This window comes from Triturus cristatus, chromosome 12 (genome assembly GCF_964204655.1).
Source record: "Triturus cristatus chromosome 12, aTriCri1.1, whole genome shotgun sequence".
NCBI lineage: Eukaryota > Metazoa > Chordata > Amphibia > Caudata > Salamandridae > Triturus > Triturus cristatus.
Window position 1 is genome coordinate 685,499,453 of NC_140595.1, and position 16,341 is coordinate 685,515,793.

General features: G+C 51.2%; 1 protein-coding gene across 1 annotated transcript in view; it reads left to right on the forward strand.

Annotated features, from left to right (window-relative positions):
- The window catches only part of PELP1 (proline, glutamate and leucine rich protein 1), a 400,761-nt gene that overhangs the window by 255,293 nt on the left and 129,127 nt on the right, over positions 1-16,341 (forward strand). The window contains exon 14 of the mRNA XM_085639349.1: positions 7,711-7,766. Within this exon, the coding sequence (XP_085495475.1) occupies positions 7,711-7,766 (56 nt within the window). The remainder of the gene's footprint in view (positions 1-7,710; positions 7,767-16,341) is intronic.

Here is a 16,341-nt window from a genome sequence, read left to right on the forward strand (position 1 = left end):
TTATTGAAAACGTCCCTATTGTTTATTCTGTGTATCTTTGAGACAAAAGTGAGCTTGAATGACTGAGTTAAAAGTACTGTACTGGTTCCACGATTCCTGAGGGGTCAGGTTTGTCATGTTCGATAGTTGCCAGATTCTATTCACTTCTTAGTAAGGGGTTTATAGTGGCACTGTGAGCTAGCGGGTCTACAGACTAACATATCCTTTGGGGGTGTCTGGAATCAGTCTGGACACCAATCCTTAGTTTATGTTGTCTAAATGCGCCGATCCTTTATAGATTTGTAGGAACCACACAACAGTTTGGTATATTTGTAACACTTGACAAGAAAGTCTGTCTAGCGTAAATCTCTGGCCTGCTTATTATTTGGGTTTTACATTTTGTTATTTTTCTTTTTGCTAATAGCAGAATAAGTATCTGTAGTCTGAAGGACTTCTAAGCTCAGTGGATCTCTAGCCTCAAGACCTTGCCCTTCCTAGCAGAAGGCAGATGTCTAATGTGAACTAAAATACACTTGACCAGACCTAGGGATCTGCTTTGAGGATAAATGCATGCTGATAATACTGGTTCTGCTTTGAGAAGGTGATGGTGAGACTGACCTATCTAATAATTCACAGTGAGTTGAGGATGGCTTCTCTCCAGTCTGTAAATGTTCGAGGCATGTGGGCTGCTGAATTCATATCTGTGCATAGATCGCCGCCTAGTGTTGGGTCCGGATGATTGCACATTGTTGTCCTGGAAGAGTCTTCGAAGTATCACGAGATAGGTGGCTTCTCCCCTGGACTACAGTGCGCATGGGCATCCTCTCCATCCTTAGATTGTTTTTTTCCGCCATTGGGTTCGGATGGGGTTCGGATGTCCTAATCTTAGCTCTTTGAGTATTTAGGCCTTTACATTCGTCGGTATTTTCGTTCGGCGCCAAGTATATTTGTCGAGGGCGTTCTCGAGTAGATCATCAACGATGGAACCGAAGACATCGAATAGCCCCTTTAAGCGTTGCCCTCTTTGCAACGCTAAGTATGCTCGCTTCGACGTGCACCCGGTGTGGATGTATGACGTTACAACGCATGCTTTTACACCGCATGCCGTTACAACGCATTTTTTACACCGCAAGATCTGTTACAACGCCAGCCTTTACAACGCATGCTTTTACAACAACGTACACTAGATGGAGTGCTGACATTAGAAATGTATAATTTACTATTCTAACTCCAGTCCACGTTGCAGTAGGGAAGGTGTTTGGATAGTAAAACTACACTATTTCTAATGTTAGCACGCCATCTAGTGCATTTCGTTGTAATGGCATGCGTTGTAACAGATTTCGCGTTGTAATAGTTTCGTTGTAATGGTAGTGCGGTGTTAAAGTTGCGTTGTAAAGGTTGTTCACCACCCGGTGTGCAACAAGTGCCTCTCTCTCCAAACCACGACGAAGCCACCTGTATGGCGTGTTCCAGGTTTCGATCGAAGAAGACCCTTCGCATTCGTCGAGCAGCTCGGCTCGAGGCGCAGAAAGCGACGCCGAACCCGGACAACATCTTCGGGACAGAAGATGAGGAAGTCGTGGACCTTTAAGTTCGGGGGGAGCTCTCGGATCCGGATTCGGAGCGAGAATCAGACTATGATGCCGAAGACGAGCGTATAGTAGACGAACAGGAAGATGGTGTCGTCAAAGAAGTAGGAGACGACGAGGAGGCCCTTGGGGCCGAGGAAGATGGCTCAGAAGATGAGCTAGGCCCACATGTCGGTACAAAGCCCAACGAGGCACTCGATAAGGCTCAGGTCGAGGGATCGCCACAAGGCCTTACCCAAGATCATTCCTCTAGTTCTACAGCCCCGCATAAAGGCCCGGCTACGAACTACCCTAAAGAGCCATCGGTATCGAAAGCGCCATCATTCGATCCAACGAAATCGAAACTGAAGGCACAGGCACCTACCTCGAAACCGAAAGTGAAAGAGTCTCTCATCGGCAACAAGGCCTCGAAGCCCTCGGAGCCGAACAAACAAAAGAAGGCCGTCGACGCACGAAGACTTCATGAGGACGTCGAGCCGAAGGCGGTGCCAACAACCAAGGTCAAGGTTGCCGACCCGAGAAGATTGGCGCAGAGGATCGTCGACACAAAAATACAGAGCGCCTCGCGACGGCCAACCCGTCCCGGTCCTCGTGTCGAGAACACGGCGTCTGGGGTTAGATGCCACGTCCAAAAGGATATCGACGGAACGTGTCGACTCAACAACACCGTCCCCCTCCCTAAAGAAGGTGTCGGAGTCGTTACTCCGCATCCACGACACCGCTTCAATGCTCGGCGCAAAAGCACCCCCGCAGTCGAAGACGGTCAGCACAGTTCGTGCCGCGTCGACGCACATAAAATTCGGACTACCACCGGCGGTACGACCGAGGATGTTCGACTCAAAGAAGGGTCTCGAGCCGCAAAAAGGGGTCGACCCGAAGAAACCTGTCGCAGCACCAACAGGAATGCCAATGGGATAGAGAGCTGTCGAAGTACCTCAGGATGATGAGGAGCCAAGGCAGTTCATCGATGCCGAGACTGGTAGACTGTCAATATATAAAAAAAAGATACTATCAGAGAAATCAATGGAGCCATACAAAATTCCATTGAAGAAGAAGAGGGCCACGTCACCAGTTGTAGTAGAACATGTTCATTATTATGACCAGGAGCCTCAGTCATTCTCACCCACACAATTTGATGTGGATGCAGGGGATGCTGGTGATGTTGAGGACACTTATCCTGTGAACACTGACCCTGATGATCAAAACCAACCTTGGGTGGACGATATTGGTACAGGGGACCCACATACTGCTCCAGACACACAGGCATATGTGGTAAAATCATCTCCTACTGAGGATACTGCTGCTTTCAATGCCTTGATTGAGAGAGCAGCTAAAAATCATGATGTACAGCTCCACACTGATCCTATTGAGGATGATTTTCTGATGGATACCTTCTCTACCTCAGAAAGATCTGTTAAGACTCTGCCCATGCTGAAGGGGGTCCTAAAACCGGCTAATGACATTTTTAAGGAGACCACAAGGGCGAGAGTACTAAACCCCAGGATTGACAAAAAATATAGGCCAGCTCCTGTGGACCCTACCTACATAAGAGGCCAGTTGCCTTTGGACTCGTTGGTGGTGTCCAATGCTCGGAAGAGAGCCAATTCACAGACAACGGGTGACGCTCCTCCCCCTGACAAGGAGTCTAAGGTCTTGGAAACTTCAGGGAAAAGAGTTGCTGCACAGGCAGCTAACATCTGGAGAATTGCCAACACGCAGGCACTTTTGGCTCGATACGACAGGGCACATTATGATACCCTAGAGACACTGCTACAGCACCTCCCAGATCAGTTTAAGGAAGGATCAGAGTCGCTTATTACAGAAGGGAAGCTCATAAGCAACGCTTCCATTAAGTGCGCTCTTGACGTAGCGGACACTGCAGCTAGGGCTATTAACACCAGCGTCATGTTAAGAAGGCATGCTTGGTTGAGAATCTCAGGATTCAAACCAGAGATACAAACAATGATACTCAATCAACCTGTCAACCCGGACTCCCTTTTTGGCCCCGAAGTTGACACCACCCTAGAAAAGATCAAAAAAGATACAGAGACTGCAAAGTCTATGGGGGCTCTGCAATCACAGCAGTTTAGGAGTGGGTCCTTTCGTCGCTCTACCAACAGAGGACCGTCTAGAGGCCAGAACTCCCAACAGTAGCATTACACTAAACAAGGTACCCAGACCACCTATAATAAGAATATCAGAGGTGGATACCGTGGAAACAACGTCAAGGGCAGAGGCCGAGGAAACAACAGTTCCAGGTCCTCCGCCACCAACAAACAGTGACGCCTTTTCACTGCCCCCCGACCACGTAACACCTGTCGGGGGGAGACTCCAGGAGTTCCTGCCGGTCTGGAAATCCATCACTACAGACAGGTGGGTGAGAGACATTGTCCAGTACGGTTATTGTCTGGAGCTCATTTCCACTCCACCAAACATACTACCAAGACACCGTCCTATGTCCGCAGAGCACTTGCACTTATTCCACCAGGAAGTTCTCAGTATGCTCCAAAAAGGAGCCATAGAACTTGTGCCAGCAGAAGAACAGGGATCAGTAGTGTACTCACTGTATTTTCTGATCCCCAAAAAGGACGGGTCTCTCAGACCCATACTGGATTTAGTACCTCTAAACCGTTACATTCTGTCAGAGCATTTTCACATGCTCACCTTGCAACAGGTGCTGCCGTTGCTCAAACAGGGAGACTTTCTCGCGACACTAGATCTCAAAGATGCGTATTTCCATATACCCATACACCCATCACACAGAAAATATCTCAGGTTCACTGTTCTCAACCAACATTACCAGTTCAAAGTCCTCCCCTTCGGAGTAAGAACGGCACCCAGAGTGTTGACCAAGTGCCTGGCAACAGTGGTGGCGCACTTGAGGAGACAGCACATACATGTCTATCGTTATCTGGACGACTGGCTTATCCAGGGAAGGTCGGCCCAGCAGTGTGCCAACCACGTAACCCACACCATTCACCTTCTTCACAGCCTTGGCTTCTCCCTGAATTATCCAAAGTCCCACCTTCAACCCGCCCACGTACAGCAGTACCTAGGCGCGACCATAGACACTCTGGCAGCCAAGGCATAGCCCAATTCAGTAAGGATCAACAGCATGCAGTTGCTCATAACAAAGTTCAAACCTCAACACTCACTACCGGCACGAGTGTTTATGCAGTTGATAGGCATGATGGCCTCCTGCATCTTCATAGTCCCGCACGCGAGGTTACATATGCGCCCGCTTCAGGAGTGCTTAGCACGTCCGTGGAATCAGGCTCACGGACAATTGAAGGACCTAGTGTTGGTGAGCGGTCGGGCATACAACTCTCTGCATTGGTGGAATCCACAAAACCTTTGCAAGGGCCGACCGTTCCGAGAGCCTGTTCCACAAATCATACTGACGGCGGACGCGTCTCTCCAGGGATGGGGAGCTCATGTACTCAATTACACAGTGCAGGGACTATGGACGACACAGCAAAGGAGGATGCACATCAACCTTCTGGAACTCATGGCAATCTTCCTTGCAATGAAGTACACTTGTGCAACAAAGTCGTGTTGATCCGGACGGACAACATGACCGCCATGTACTACATACAAAAGCAGGGAGGGACACACTCCCCACAGTTGTCTCATCTGGCTCAGAGCATGTGGAAGTGGGCCATTCAGAGGAACATCTTCCTCATGGCGGAACACCTCCCGGGCAAGGACAACCAGATGGCGGATCTGCTCGGCAGACACAGCCACCAAATACACGAGTGGGAGATGCATCCATCAGTACTCCAACCGTTCTTCCAACGGTGGGGTCATCCAGAGATAGACCTATTCGCCACAAGGGAAAACGCAAAATGCCAAAACTTTGCCGCCAGGTTCCCACATCCACAGTCGCAGGGCAATGCAATATGGATGAACTGGTCAGGCAGATTTGCGTACGCTTTTCCCCCAGCACCATTATTACTGCTGGTGGCACGCAAACTGAGGCAACACTCAATGACGCTCATCCTGGTTGCTCCAACGTGGGCACGCCAACCATGCTACACCACGTTTCTGGAACTCTCCGTGGTACCGCATCAACGACTATGGCTAACACCCACGCTTTTAACGCAGAGCCATGGCGAGATTCAGCACCCAGATCCGCAACAGCTGAACCCGGCGATCTGGCGCCTGAGATCTTAGAATTTGGCTACCTAAACTTGCCTCCAGAATGTATGAATATCATCAAGGCGGCACGGAGACCCACTACCAGAGCCTGCTACGTGGCTAAGTGGAAAAGATTTGTCATTATTGTAAAAATGACATCAATCCGCTGGATGCATCAACGCAAAACATTATCTGTCATCTATTACACTTATACCGATGCAATCTAGCATACAATTCCATCCGTATACATTTAACCGCACTGGCAGCTTACCTTCAGAACAGGCAGCACCTCTCACTGTTCAAAGTGCCTGCCATCAGAGCTTTCTTGGAGGGCCTCAAACGTGTGATTCCCCCCAGACACCCCCCGTCACCAGTCTGGAACTTAAATGTGGTCCTCACCAGGCTCATGGGACCACCCTTTGAACCTCTACACTCTTGTGAGATTCAATTTCTAACATGGAAAGTAGCTTTCCTAGTTGCCATTACTTCCCTAAGACGAGTTAGTGAACTTCAGGCACTAACCATTCAAGAGCCATTTATACAGGTTCATGCTAACAGGGTCGTACTACGCACAAACCCTACTTTCATGCCCAAGGTAATCTCGCAGTTCCATATGAACCAATCCATAGAACTACCAGTGTTTTATCCTAATCCTGGGAATGTAGCAGAGAGAATGCTCCACACACTTGATATCAAAAGAGCTCTCCTGTACTATATTGACAGAACACAAAATTTCAGGAAAACAAAACCACTGTTTTTTTGCCTTTTCTCCACAGTACAAAGGCAACCCCATTTCCAAAGCAGGAATAGCTAGGTGGATCGTTAAGTGTATACAGATTTGCTATGAAAAAGCTAAGCGCACACTAACAATACCTCCAAGAGCCCACTCCACACGAAAGTTAGGGGCCTCCATGGCTTTCCTGGGAAATATTCATTTAGAGGAGATATGTAGAGCAGCCACATGGTCCACTATACATACATTTACCAAGCACTACTGTGTAGATGTACACTCAAGACAGCAGGCAGCTGTAGGACAGGCTGTTCTCAAAACTCTTTTTCAGACTGCTGCAGCTGGCACGGGAAGCCGCCGCTAAATAGAGGGACTGCTATATAATCTATGCACAGATATGAATTCAGCAGCCCACATGCCTCTAACCGAATATGCTACTTACCAGTATGCATCTGTTCTTGGCATGTAGGGCTGCTGACATTCATATCGCCCACCCTCCTCCCCAGCGCCTGTAGCAGCTGTAGCATTCAGTAATTACTAGTTAGCATGGTCACCATTCACTGTATTACACTCCATCTATGCCACATTGGCGAAAAACAATCTAAGGATGGAGGGGATGCCCATGCGCACTGTAGTCCAGGGGAGGAGCCACCTATCTCGTGATACTTCGAAGACTCTTCCAGGACAACAATGTGCAATCATCCGGACCCAGCACTAGGCGGCGATCTATGCACAGATATGAATGTCAGCAGCCCTACATGCCAAGAACAGATGCATACTGGTAAGTAGCATATTCGCTATAGAGCACATTCAATGATTTGACTTCTGAGACATTTGGGGTCAATTAGAGGCATTAATAAAGGCACTCTGTTAAATGATGACACAAGGTTGACTTTGAAAGTATGATGAAAATCCACTTCGCTTAACTGATTGCCCAACTTGAATAAGCATTTGAAACATTTCAAGATTATTAGTTTGCTTGATTTTCATTTATAAACTAGTATAAATATGCAAGCATTAAACACATATTGGTTAAGAATGGTACAAAGTTTCAGTTTTACTGCATTTACCTTTCACACGTAGTGTGTTGACTTTCTTAAAGAATTTCTCGGGGTCATTCAAACCACTTTGACTGTGCAACATTTTACATTGGCGGATTTGTACCTATTGTTGTGAATTCCTCTGGTGATTTTCATGTAAATGCCTCTGAAAGCTTAATGAGGTGCTCCTGATCCATTTTGGTTCTGCTAATATTTTCTCATTTCTAATTTTCAGTCCTAAGTCGAGCAATCCTGCTTTCTGGAAGTTTGATGAAAGAAGAGACTCATAGGGTGAGTGCTGGGCTCGAGACTTCTGGGCTATTTCTAGTGACTGATGCAGAATATTCAGAGGGTGGCCATGGGTTGGGCAGCAGCATAAGTGGGCAAGGACAGAAAGAAGAGGTGCATAGGATGAACAAAAGAATCTCTTTTTGTGGGTACATAAGGGAAAGATGGTAACGGAAGTATCCGGTATTATGTTTTACATAACTAAAATGATCATTTTTTATGTGAATCTGTGATAAATGTATATATGGTGTGAATAAAAAAGAATGCAGGAATATGGTTGTATTGCGCTCTTACTCAATATTTAAACAATATAAACACTTTACTAAATATTTAACAAATTCAAAAGTTTTGCATGCAATGCTGTAAGTGGGCTCCACCCCAGCCATATGATAATGATGAGAATGACTAGAACAAATGTCCTAGAATTGGCATGCACTGCTGTGCCCAAAGCAGTGCATGCTGGTTCCAGCCATTTTCGTGAATGCCATATACAACAAATATTTTACAGAAAATTTAATGACGTGTAATCCCAACCTCTTTGACAAGAGACAGTAGCGTTCAGTATTTGATCATTACAAAATGTTTGGATTGGGGGCAACCAGAAAAATTATTTTTTAAATGAAGTAGTCTGTAAGTATGTATTCAATCTTTAAAATTTCTTCTGCTGGTAGACGACATACATTCCGCAGGCTTCAGTTAGGTTTTGCCATTTTTTTCTTTCTTTGTTCTTAAGATAAAGGGAGAAATGTTCTGCGTTGCATCTTAAATAGTGATTAAAGAGGTCCTTGACTTGTCAGGTACAGAATGTGCGGATGCTGTCTGGATAAGAAACTCAAGGATGCATGCAGGGTAAATAAATACTTGGCTGCAAGCCGCATGTGCAATTCAGAAAGTTACTTGCACAGCGAATCCATGGCTGTAAGTGGGAGAATGAGTAAGGGTGTGCAGACAGGCAAGTGAGGTGAAGGAAAGGTGAACTCTGGACTTAGTGGAATTGAGAGGTAAGCAGGGACAAAAACATCAGATCCACAGCACCTTTAGTGGCAGCCTAATGAATCACTGAGTAGTTGGAGACCGTGTAGATGCAGAGGGCGAGTGGCAGGCCTTGTCTTTGGACATCATGTAAAGGATTACATTAATGCTAATTCACATAACAGAAGATTGGTAAGAAACCAAAGGCTCAGCGCAGACACGCTTTTCCTGGGGCGAGCTCCAGGCTCTGCTGAGGCTGCAGTGAGTTTAGAAGAGATGAGTAAAATGCTGACAAAATGGTTCTTATCAGGAAGAAGCAAGGACATATCCCATTGTGCATCTCAACGTCTTGGGTTGTAAACTGATAACCGATTAGAAAAAAGTGACCAAGTGTTAATCATAGCAGGTCGTGGTTAATGTATAAGTGGAAAAACCCTGGAGCAGTCTTTTTTTTTTTTTTTTTTTTTTTTTTTTTTTGAAAAAGTTTTTATTGAGCAATAATTCGGTTACAAGTACGGGCCTACAACCACCCGGGCCGGCCGCTAGGTACAGAAGGAAATCTACACATATCAAGGCTACAATCAGTTCCCAGGGCACTGCCCCGCAGTAGCTCCAGATAGTTCTCGAGGAACAGGAAGCGTAAGTCCAACAATCACAAAAACAAAAGGACAAACAATAAAAAACATAAGGCGAGTTATGAGGGAAACCAGTGCGGGTCAGGCTCCCCCCGGGAAACTCCAGTCAGGACAATTGAGCAAACCGCTAAAAAGAGGAGTACCGGGAGGCCGGGGACGGAGGGGGGGTGGGGAGGGGGTCAAGGGAAATGAACGTCCATATGTAGTTGTTCCAAAAGGCGCCAGGAGCCATCAAGGGTCAGGGGGACATGGCGATATCAGTATCTACCAGGGGGGGCGTACAGATGCCTCCGCGATACGCGTTCCATTGCCCCCAAATTCTACCCCATGCCCCCGGCTTGCCACGGGCCACATACACAGTCTTCTCCCTAAACATACACCAGTCCATATTCTCCTTCCATACTGACACGGTGGGCGGCCGTTGAGCGCCCCAAAGTTGCGCTATGTCCCTCTTGGCAATCATGTTCCCTAGGGCCGCCCACCGAGTCTGAGCCGCGCTGTAGTCATTGGGCTCCCACACATTCAGGACACAGCGACGCACCTCCGGCAGCAGCACAACCCCAGTGACCTGTCCCATAACCGTGTGGACCCGGCGCCAGTAGTCCGCCACCTCGCGGCACTCCCAAAGGATATGAAGAAAGGTGGCGCTGAGCCCACAGCCTCGCTTACAGAGCCCGTCGCCGGAAAATCCCATCGAGACCAAGCGCGGACCCGTCACATACACCCGGTGGAGAATCTTGAGCTGTACCAACCGGAGACGAGCCGGAATGGCAACCTCCTTGGGGGACGACAGTGCAGACTGCCAATCTTCGTCGTCCAATTCCACCCCATCCCCAGTCCAAGCCTCCCGAAGGCGCACAAAAAGGTCCGCCCGGTGATTAATTAATTTTTTATAAATTAAAGAAATAGTACTATCAGGGACATGTCCGTCAAGTATGCGGTCCTCGAGGGGCGAGGAAACAGGGATCGTGGTCCCCTCCCCGAAGACCGAGAGCAGGGCGTGTCGAACCTGGGCGTAGCGGAAGAACTCCCTGTCGGTCAGCTTGTATTCGGCCTGGAGCACCGCGAAAGTCTTTACCGCGCCCTTGTGCCACAGGTCTCCCACTTTGCTGATACCAATCGTGTCCCACTGGTCAAACCCCTTCGTGGTCCACAAGCTGCCCAGGCGGTCGGAGGCAAACAAGGGAGTAGCACAGGTTAATCGCTCACTCCAGCCCATGGCCGCAGTGGCAGCCCTCCAGGTCCGCACCGCAATCTTAGTAGGACCTGTAAGGGTCCGGCCAGCCAGGCGGGAATAAAGTGCCCTGTTGTAGTTCCCGCCGGGAAGCAGGAACTTGTCCATCTCATACGCCGGATTCAAGCCGGGCGCATACGTGGCGTGGTTAATGGCAGATAGCTGCGAGGCCCAATAGTACCTGCGAATGTCAGGAAGCGCGATGCCCCCGTCATACCAGGGGAGAGTGAGCTTGGCAAGAGCAATACGCGCCCGCCCGTCCCACACCAGTCTCCTCTGCAGGCTCTCCACCTCCCGAAAGTAGGCCACTGGGATAACGTCGAAGGAGTTCTGGAGTGCATAGAGGAACCTGGGAAGGGACATCATTTTAAACAGCGCGGCCCGACCCAGCGGGGACAGGGGGAGCCTGCACCACCGGGCCGTGTCCTCCCGCAGTCGCCGAAGTGGACGCAGGAGATTCTGCTCATAGCGAGCCACCGGGTCCAGCGAAACGTATATCCCCAGGTACTTAAAGCCGCTCAAAGATATCTGAATCGGGAGCCGAGGCGGCAGGAGAGGAGGACCACCAGAGATGGGATAAACGCAGGATTTAGACCAATTGATCGTGAGACCCGAATTGTTCCCAAAGGAGGTCAGAACGTCAAAGAGGACGTTGAGTGACTGCCGCGGTGAGGTGAGATACAGGAGAATGTCGTCCGCATACAGCGAGACCCGATCTTCGAAGCCCGGGCCCCACCGGATCCCTCTAAGCGAGGGTTCCCAACGGAGCCAGGCAGCGAGTGGCTCCAGGGCGAGAGCAAAAAGCAACGGGGACAACGGGCACCCCTGCCTCGTGCCCCTGCCGAGGGCAAAGGGCCGAGAGACCCGCCCATTCACCACCACTTGAGCCATGGGTCCCGTGTAAAGGAGCCTCACCCAGCCAATAAATCCCTCTCCAAAGCCGAATTTATCCAAGACGGCCCAGAGGAATGGCCACTCAATAGTATCAAAGGCCATCGTGGCATCCAAAGAAACCAGCACGGCCGGTTCGGAGAGGAACTCCGCCCTGGCAAGGGCACCGTGAAGACGCCGCAAGTTAAGAGCGGTGTTGCGGTGCGGGATAAAGCCGCATTGGTCCGGATGAATAAGGTCGCACACGACACTCAACAATCGATTGGCCAGGACTTTCGCCAGGATTTTAGGCTCCGCATTGAGCAGTGAAATGGGCCGGTAAGAAGTACAGCGGTCTCGCGGCTTGCCCTCCTTGGGGATAACGACTATAGTGGCCAAGCGCTGGTCGGCCGGAAGGGAACCCGCCGCAAGAGAGTCGCGGAACATGCGGCTGAGGAAGGGCGCAAGCTTATCAGGACGCAATTTGTATAGTTCAATGGGCAGACCGTTAGGACCCATAGCCTTGCCCGAGCGAAGGGAACGGATCGCGGTCGCTATTTCATCCGACGACAAGGGAGCGTCCAGCCGCTCCCGGTCCTCAACGGACAGGCCGGGCAGAGCAATATCTCTCAGTAGGAGGCGAGAGTCATCCTCATCCCTGTCAGTCACCGGGGAGTACACCGCCCGGAGGTGGTCAGCGAAACATTCCACAATCTCATCCGGCTCAGTCACACACACACCATCCGCAGCACGCAACTCGGGGACCACACGATTCACTCTCTCCTTTTTGTCCAGCCACGCATTCAACTTTCCCGCCTTGTCCCCCGCGTCATACAATCGGCCCTGCTGCTCCCTATACATAGTTTTGGCCGCGTCAGTGACCAGGGACCTATATTCGAACTGTTTCAGGCTAAGGGCATGCAGCCCGTCCGGAGTAACATTCGCCTCCAAGGCCGACTCCAACCCCGAGATGTCAGTCTCCAGCTTCACCACCGCCTCGCTCCTAACCTTCTTGGCCACCACTATCTGGGCGAGGGCGTGTCCGCGTATCACAGTTTTAAAGGCTTCCCAAAGGGACAACGCAGACGACACCGACCCCTCGTTTTCACTGAAGTATTGGTCCATGGCCTCAACCAGGCTGTCACGAGTCGCAGGGTCCCGCAGGTACCAGGGGTTAATAGGAGCTATCCGCCCTGCGGACCGCGACCCGGTGTCAAAGAGAAGCCACAGCGGAGAATGGTCGGAGATACCACGCGCCAGGTGTCTGACCTCTCGAATCCGACCAGTCTGCGCCGCGGGCATAAGGAAGTAGTCCAACCTGGAGAGACTCCCATGCGCCCCCGAATGAAAGGTGAACTGACACTGGGTCGGATGCATTAGTCTCCAACTATCCACCAAGCCGAAGGTCTCCAACATCCCACCCAGCCATGACTGGGCAGCGGGGAGGGTCCTCGGTGGGTGACGATCCAGTTCACCCGAAACCACAGAATTAAAGTCCCCGCCCATGAGCAGGAGGCCGTCCGGAAGGTCAAGCAGCATTCGACCCAAGTCAGTAAAGGTGGAGTTCTGGAGGCCCGGGGGGACGTAGACTGAAACCAGGGTAAGGGGCTGCCCCTCCCACCTCCCAATCAAACACACATAGCGCCCTCTGTCATCCGAGACTATCCTCGTGATCTCCACCGGAAGGGAGGTTCGCAGGAGAATGCCCACCCCCCTGGAGCCCGTTGTGAAACCAGAATGGGCTACGAGGCGGTATCCCCCCCTGTTCATCGCATGGCAGACATTGCCGACCAAGTGCGTCTCCTGGAGAAACACCACATCAGGAGTCACACGACGCAAATATTGCAGTACAACACCCCGCTTAATACGGTCCCCCAACCCATTGACGTTCCATGACATAAGCCTCAACCCGTCTCCCCCCCATCCCCTCCAATAGAGCAAGAGGACCCCAGCCCGCAGCACGGTTTCCAAATATGGACAAAAATCAATACCTCGCCCTGTAAACAAAAAACACACAACAAAACAACCCCTCTTCCCCCCCAACCCCACCCCAAGTCCAACTCCCCCCACCCTGCACCCCTGCGGGCCTATGACCCCCCCCAACTTGCAGTGTGCCTGTCGCCCCCCTAACCCCATTCTACAAAAAGACCCCGGAGGAGGAAAGGGACCCGAACCCGCCCGCACCCCTCACGGGTCCTGGTAAGACACAGTATGCAAAAGGAGTAAGACCCAACTGTACAGTGCAGAACCGCAAAAGCAAGGACCAAATGTCAGTCTAAGGGGACCCGTCACCTGCGGTGCCCCCAGAGGGCCCGGGCCGGCCACCCCCGTCCGGCAGCGAGTCCAGCCAGTCACTTGCGGCCACAGGAGAGTCAAAAAAGGCTGTACGCTCTCCATGCTCCACTCGGAGTTTCGCCGGGTAGATCATCGAATACTTCAGGCCTAGCTCGCGGAGACGGCGCTTCACCCCTTGGAATCCCATCCGCTGTTTCTGGACCAGTTGCGTGAAGTCCGGATAAAAATTGATGGTCGAGTTCTCGTAGCGGACCGGGCCACGGGTCCGTGAAGCCTGCAGAATAGCGTCGCGGTCCCTGTAGTGGAACAGTTTAGCCACGATAGGCCTCGGGGGGGCCCCCGGCCGCGGCCGGCCGCCCGAAACTCGATGGGCCCGCTCCACGGCGAAGAATTTGCTTAGGCCAACCGGGGACAGCTGTTGCAGGATAAGTTCCTCGACCACGAGGTCCACCGGGCGGCCGTCGGAGGACTCCGGTACACCAATGATGCGGATGTTGTTGCGTCGGGCCCGTCCCTCGAAGTCCTCAAGCCGCCGGGCCATATGGTCGTTGACCACTCTAATGTCCCCAAGCGCGGCCCGCAGATCCGACACCTCCGCACCCAGGGTGGAGGTCCGTGTATCAAGGGCCTGGACCTTCTCGTTGGTTTTGGAGAGGTCGGCCCGAATCAGGGTGACATCGATCGCGACAGTGTCGATCTTACGGGCCAGGGCCTCATATTGCGTCGCGATGGTTTCCCTGATGCCCTCGATGGCGCCCATAATGTCCTGCAGGGAAAGCTCCGCAGAGACGGTCGTGCCTCCCCCTGCAGCATCCGGGGAGAGGCCAGTAGTGCCAGGGGACCCCCTGCCCTGGGTGTAGCGGTCCATGTTGTTGCTCTGGACCGCTCCCCCGCGCAGAGAAGCCTTGGTCTTGCGCCCCTCCGGACCCCCTTTGCCCGCCATGCGAGCGCAGTCTCTCAATGGGACCTCCGATCAAGAGGTGTGCGGGCGCCAGCAAAAGGACCACAAACTGTCGATGTGGGGGCCGGAGGCGTTAGGCCCACCAGTAGCAGATGGAAGCAAGCCTCGGGCAGAGGCCCAGGAGGCACCTCGCCACCTTGAGCACGCACGCCAGCCGATCTCCTGAAGGCCAAAATCGAAACCGAAAGTGCTGACTCGGCAACTGGCACCGCGCTGAGGCCGCTGTTGTTTAATTGCAGCCCGGCCCCACGGGTCACCTTCACCCCGGCCACCTCCGTCGGGTGGGTCCCAAAAGTTCCGACGACGACAACTCAGGATTCCCAGGTCCGATTAGAGTTTTAAAAAGAGATATATGATCAGCCGGTCTTCATCTCCCAGATTCCATAAACCAAATCAGGATAGTCTCAGGATATATTCCGAGGAGCAGAAAGGGTCCGGGGAGCCCTGTGCTCACGCGACCATCTTAGATGCGCGCTAGGCTCCTTCCCTGGAGCAGTCTTAAGCTCTTAGTGATGTATAGTTCGAGACGTGTAGCTGTAGATGCACATTCTCTGCTTACTTCTGCCATCTAGTATTGGGTCCAGATGTGTGTTTTTTTACTTCCAAGAAGTCTTTTGAGTCACGAGACAAAGTGACTCCTCCTTTTGGTGATAATGCGCATTGGCATCAACTCTTTTGCTAAATTGTTTTCTTTCCACAGTCGTGGTTCGGACATGTGTTGTAACGCTCCGGTTCTAGACAGTTTTTGGTTCCTTTCAGGAAGCTGTTCATTTCCACCCTCATTGGTATTGATTCGGTCACGTATTCCATCCTTGCTTCTGACAAATCAAACCATTTTCGTCTGTCGTTTCGACGGGCTCCTATCTACGCCTTCGGGCCTACTCTTTGTTTCACGCCGCTTCGATCGAGAATGCGCTGCTAATTGAACAAACTCAATTCAGATTCTGACCCATTTGCCACTCTAAGTACCTGAGAAGCATATGTTTGCAACCTGTGTCCGTCTCTTGATCATCGGGAGGCTGACTGTGAGGGGTATCTATCTTTTCGATCAAAAGAAAACTGTACGGGACTGTCAAGTGTGTGGCAGAGAAATACAACGCCAAGAAATTGAAGAAACACCAGACCCCTTCGGTCAAGATGTCGAACAGGAAGAGCTTCATGAGGCTTCTGCTGCGGAGGAGGGAGCCTTTTTCATCCATGACTCTAAATTGGGCTCTGATTCAGACCTCGACCCTGGACTCTAAATACAAGATCTTCCTTCGGGACAGTGAGTACCCCTGCTCCACCTCCCAAAAGATATTTGTTTCGACCGATGCTTTGGCTCCTGGGCCACCTCTGACAGGCCCTGGGAGGTACCAATCACATGCTTTGAGTGCCCCGCCCTTGTGCTTGGCACCAAAAGCCAAGCTGAAATAAAAAGCACCTGCACCGAGTCGAATGGACCCGGCACTGAGCCCACCATCTGCTTCTTCGGCTCCGAGCAAGCCGCTATCCCTGCTTTCGCCTCTGATCTTTTCGGCTCCGAAAAAGAATCCTGCTTTGGCACCAAAAACTTTGGCTTCCACTTTGAAGTTGCCTCCAGAACCCTCCCTCCAAGTAATGCAGGAGCAG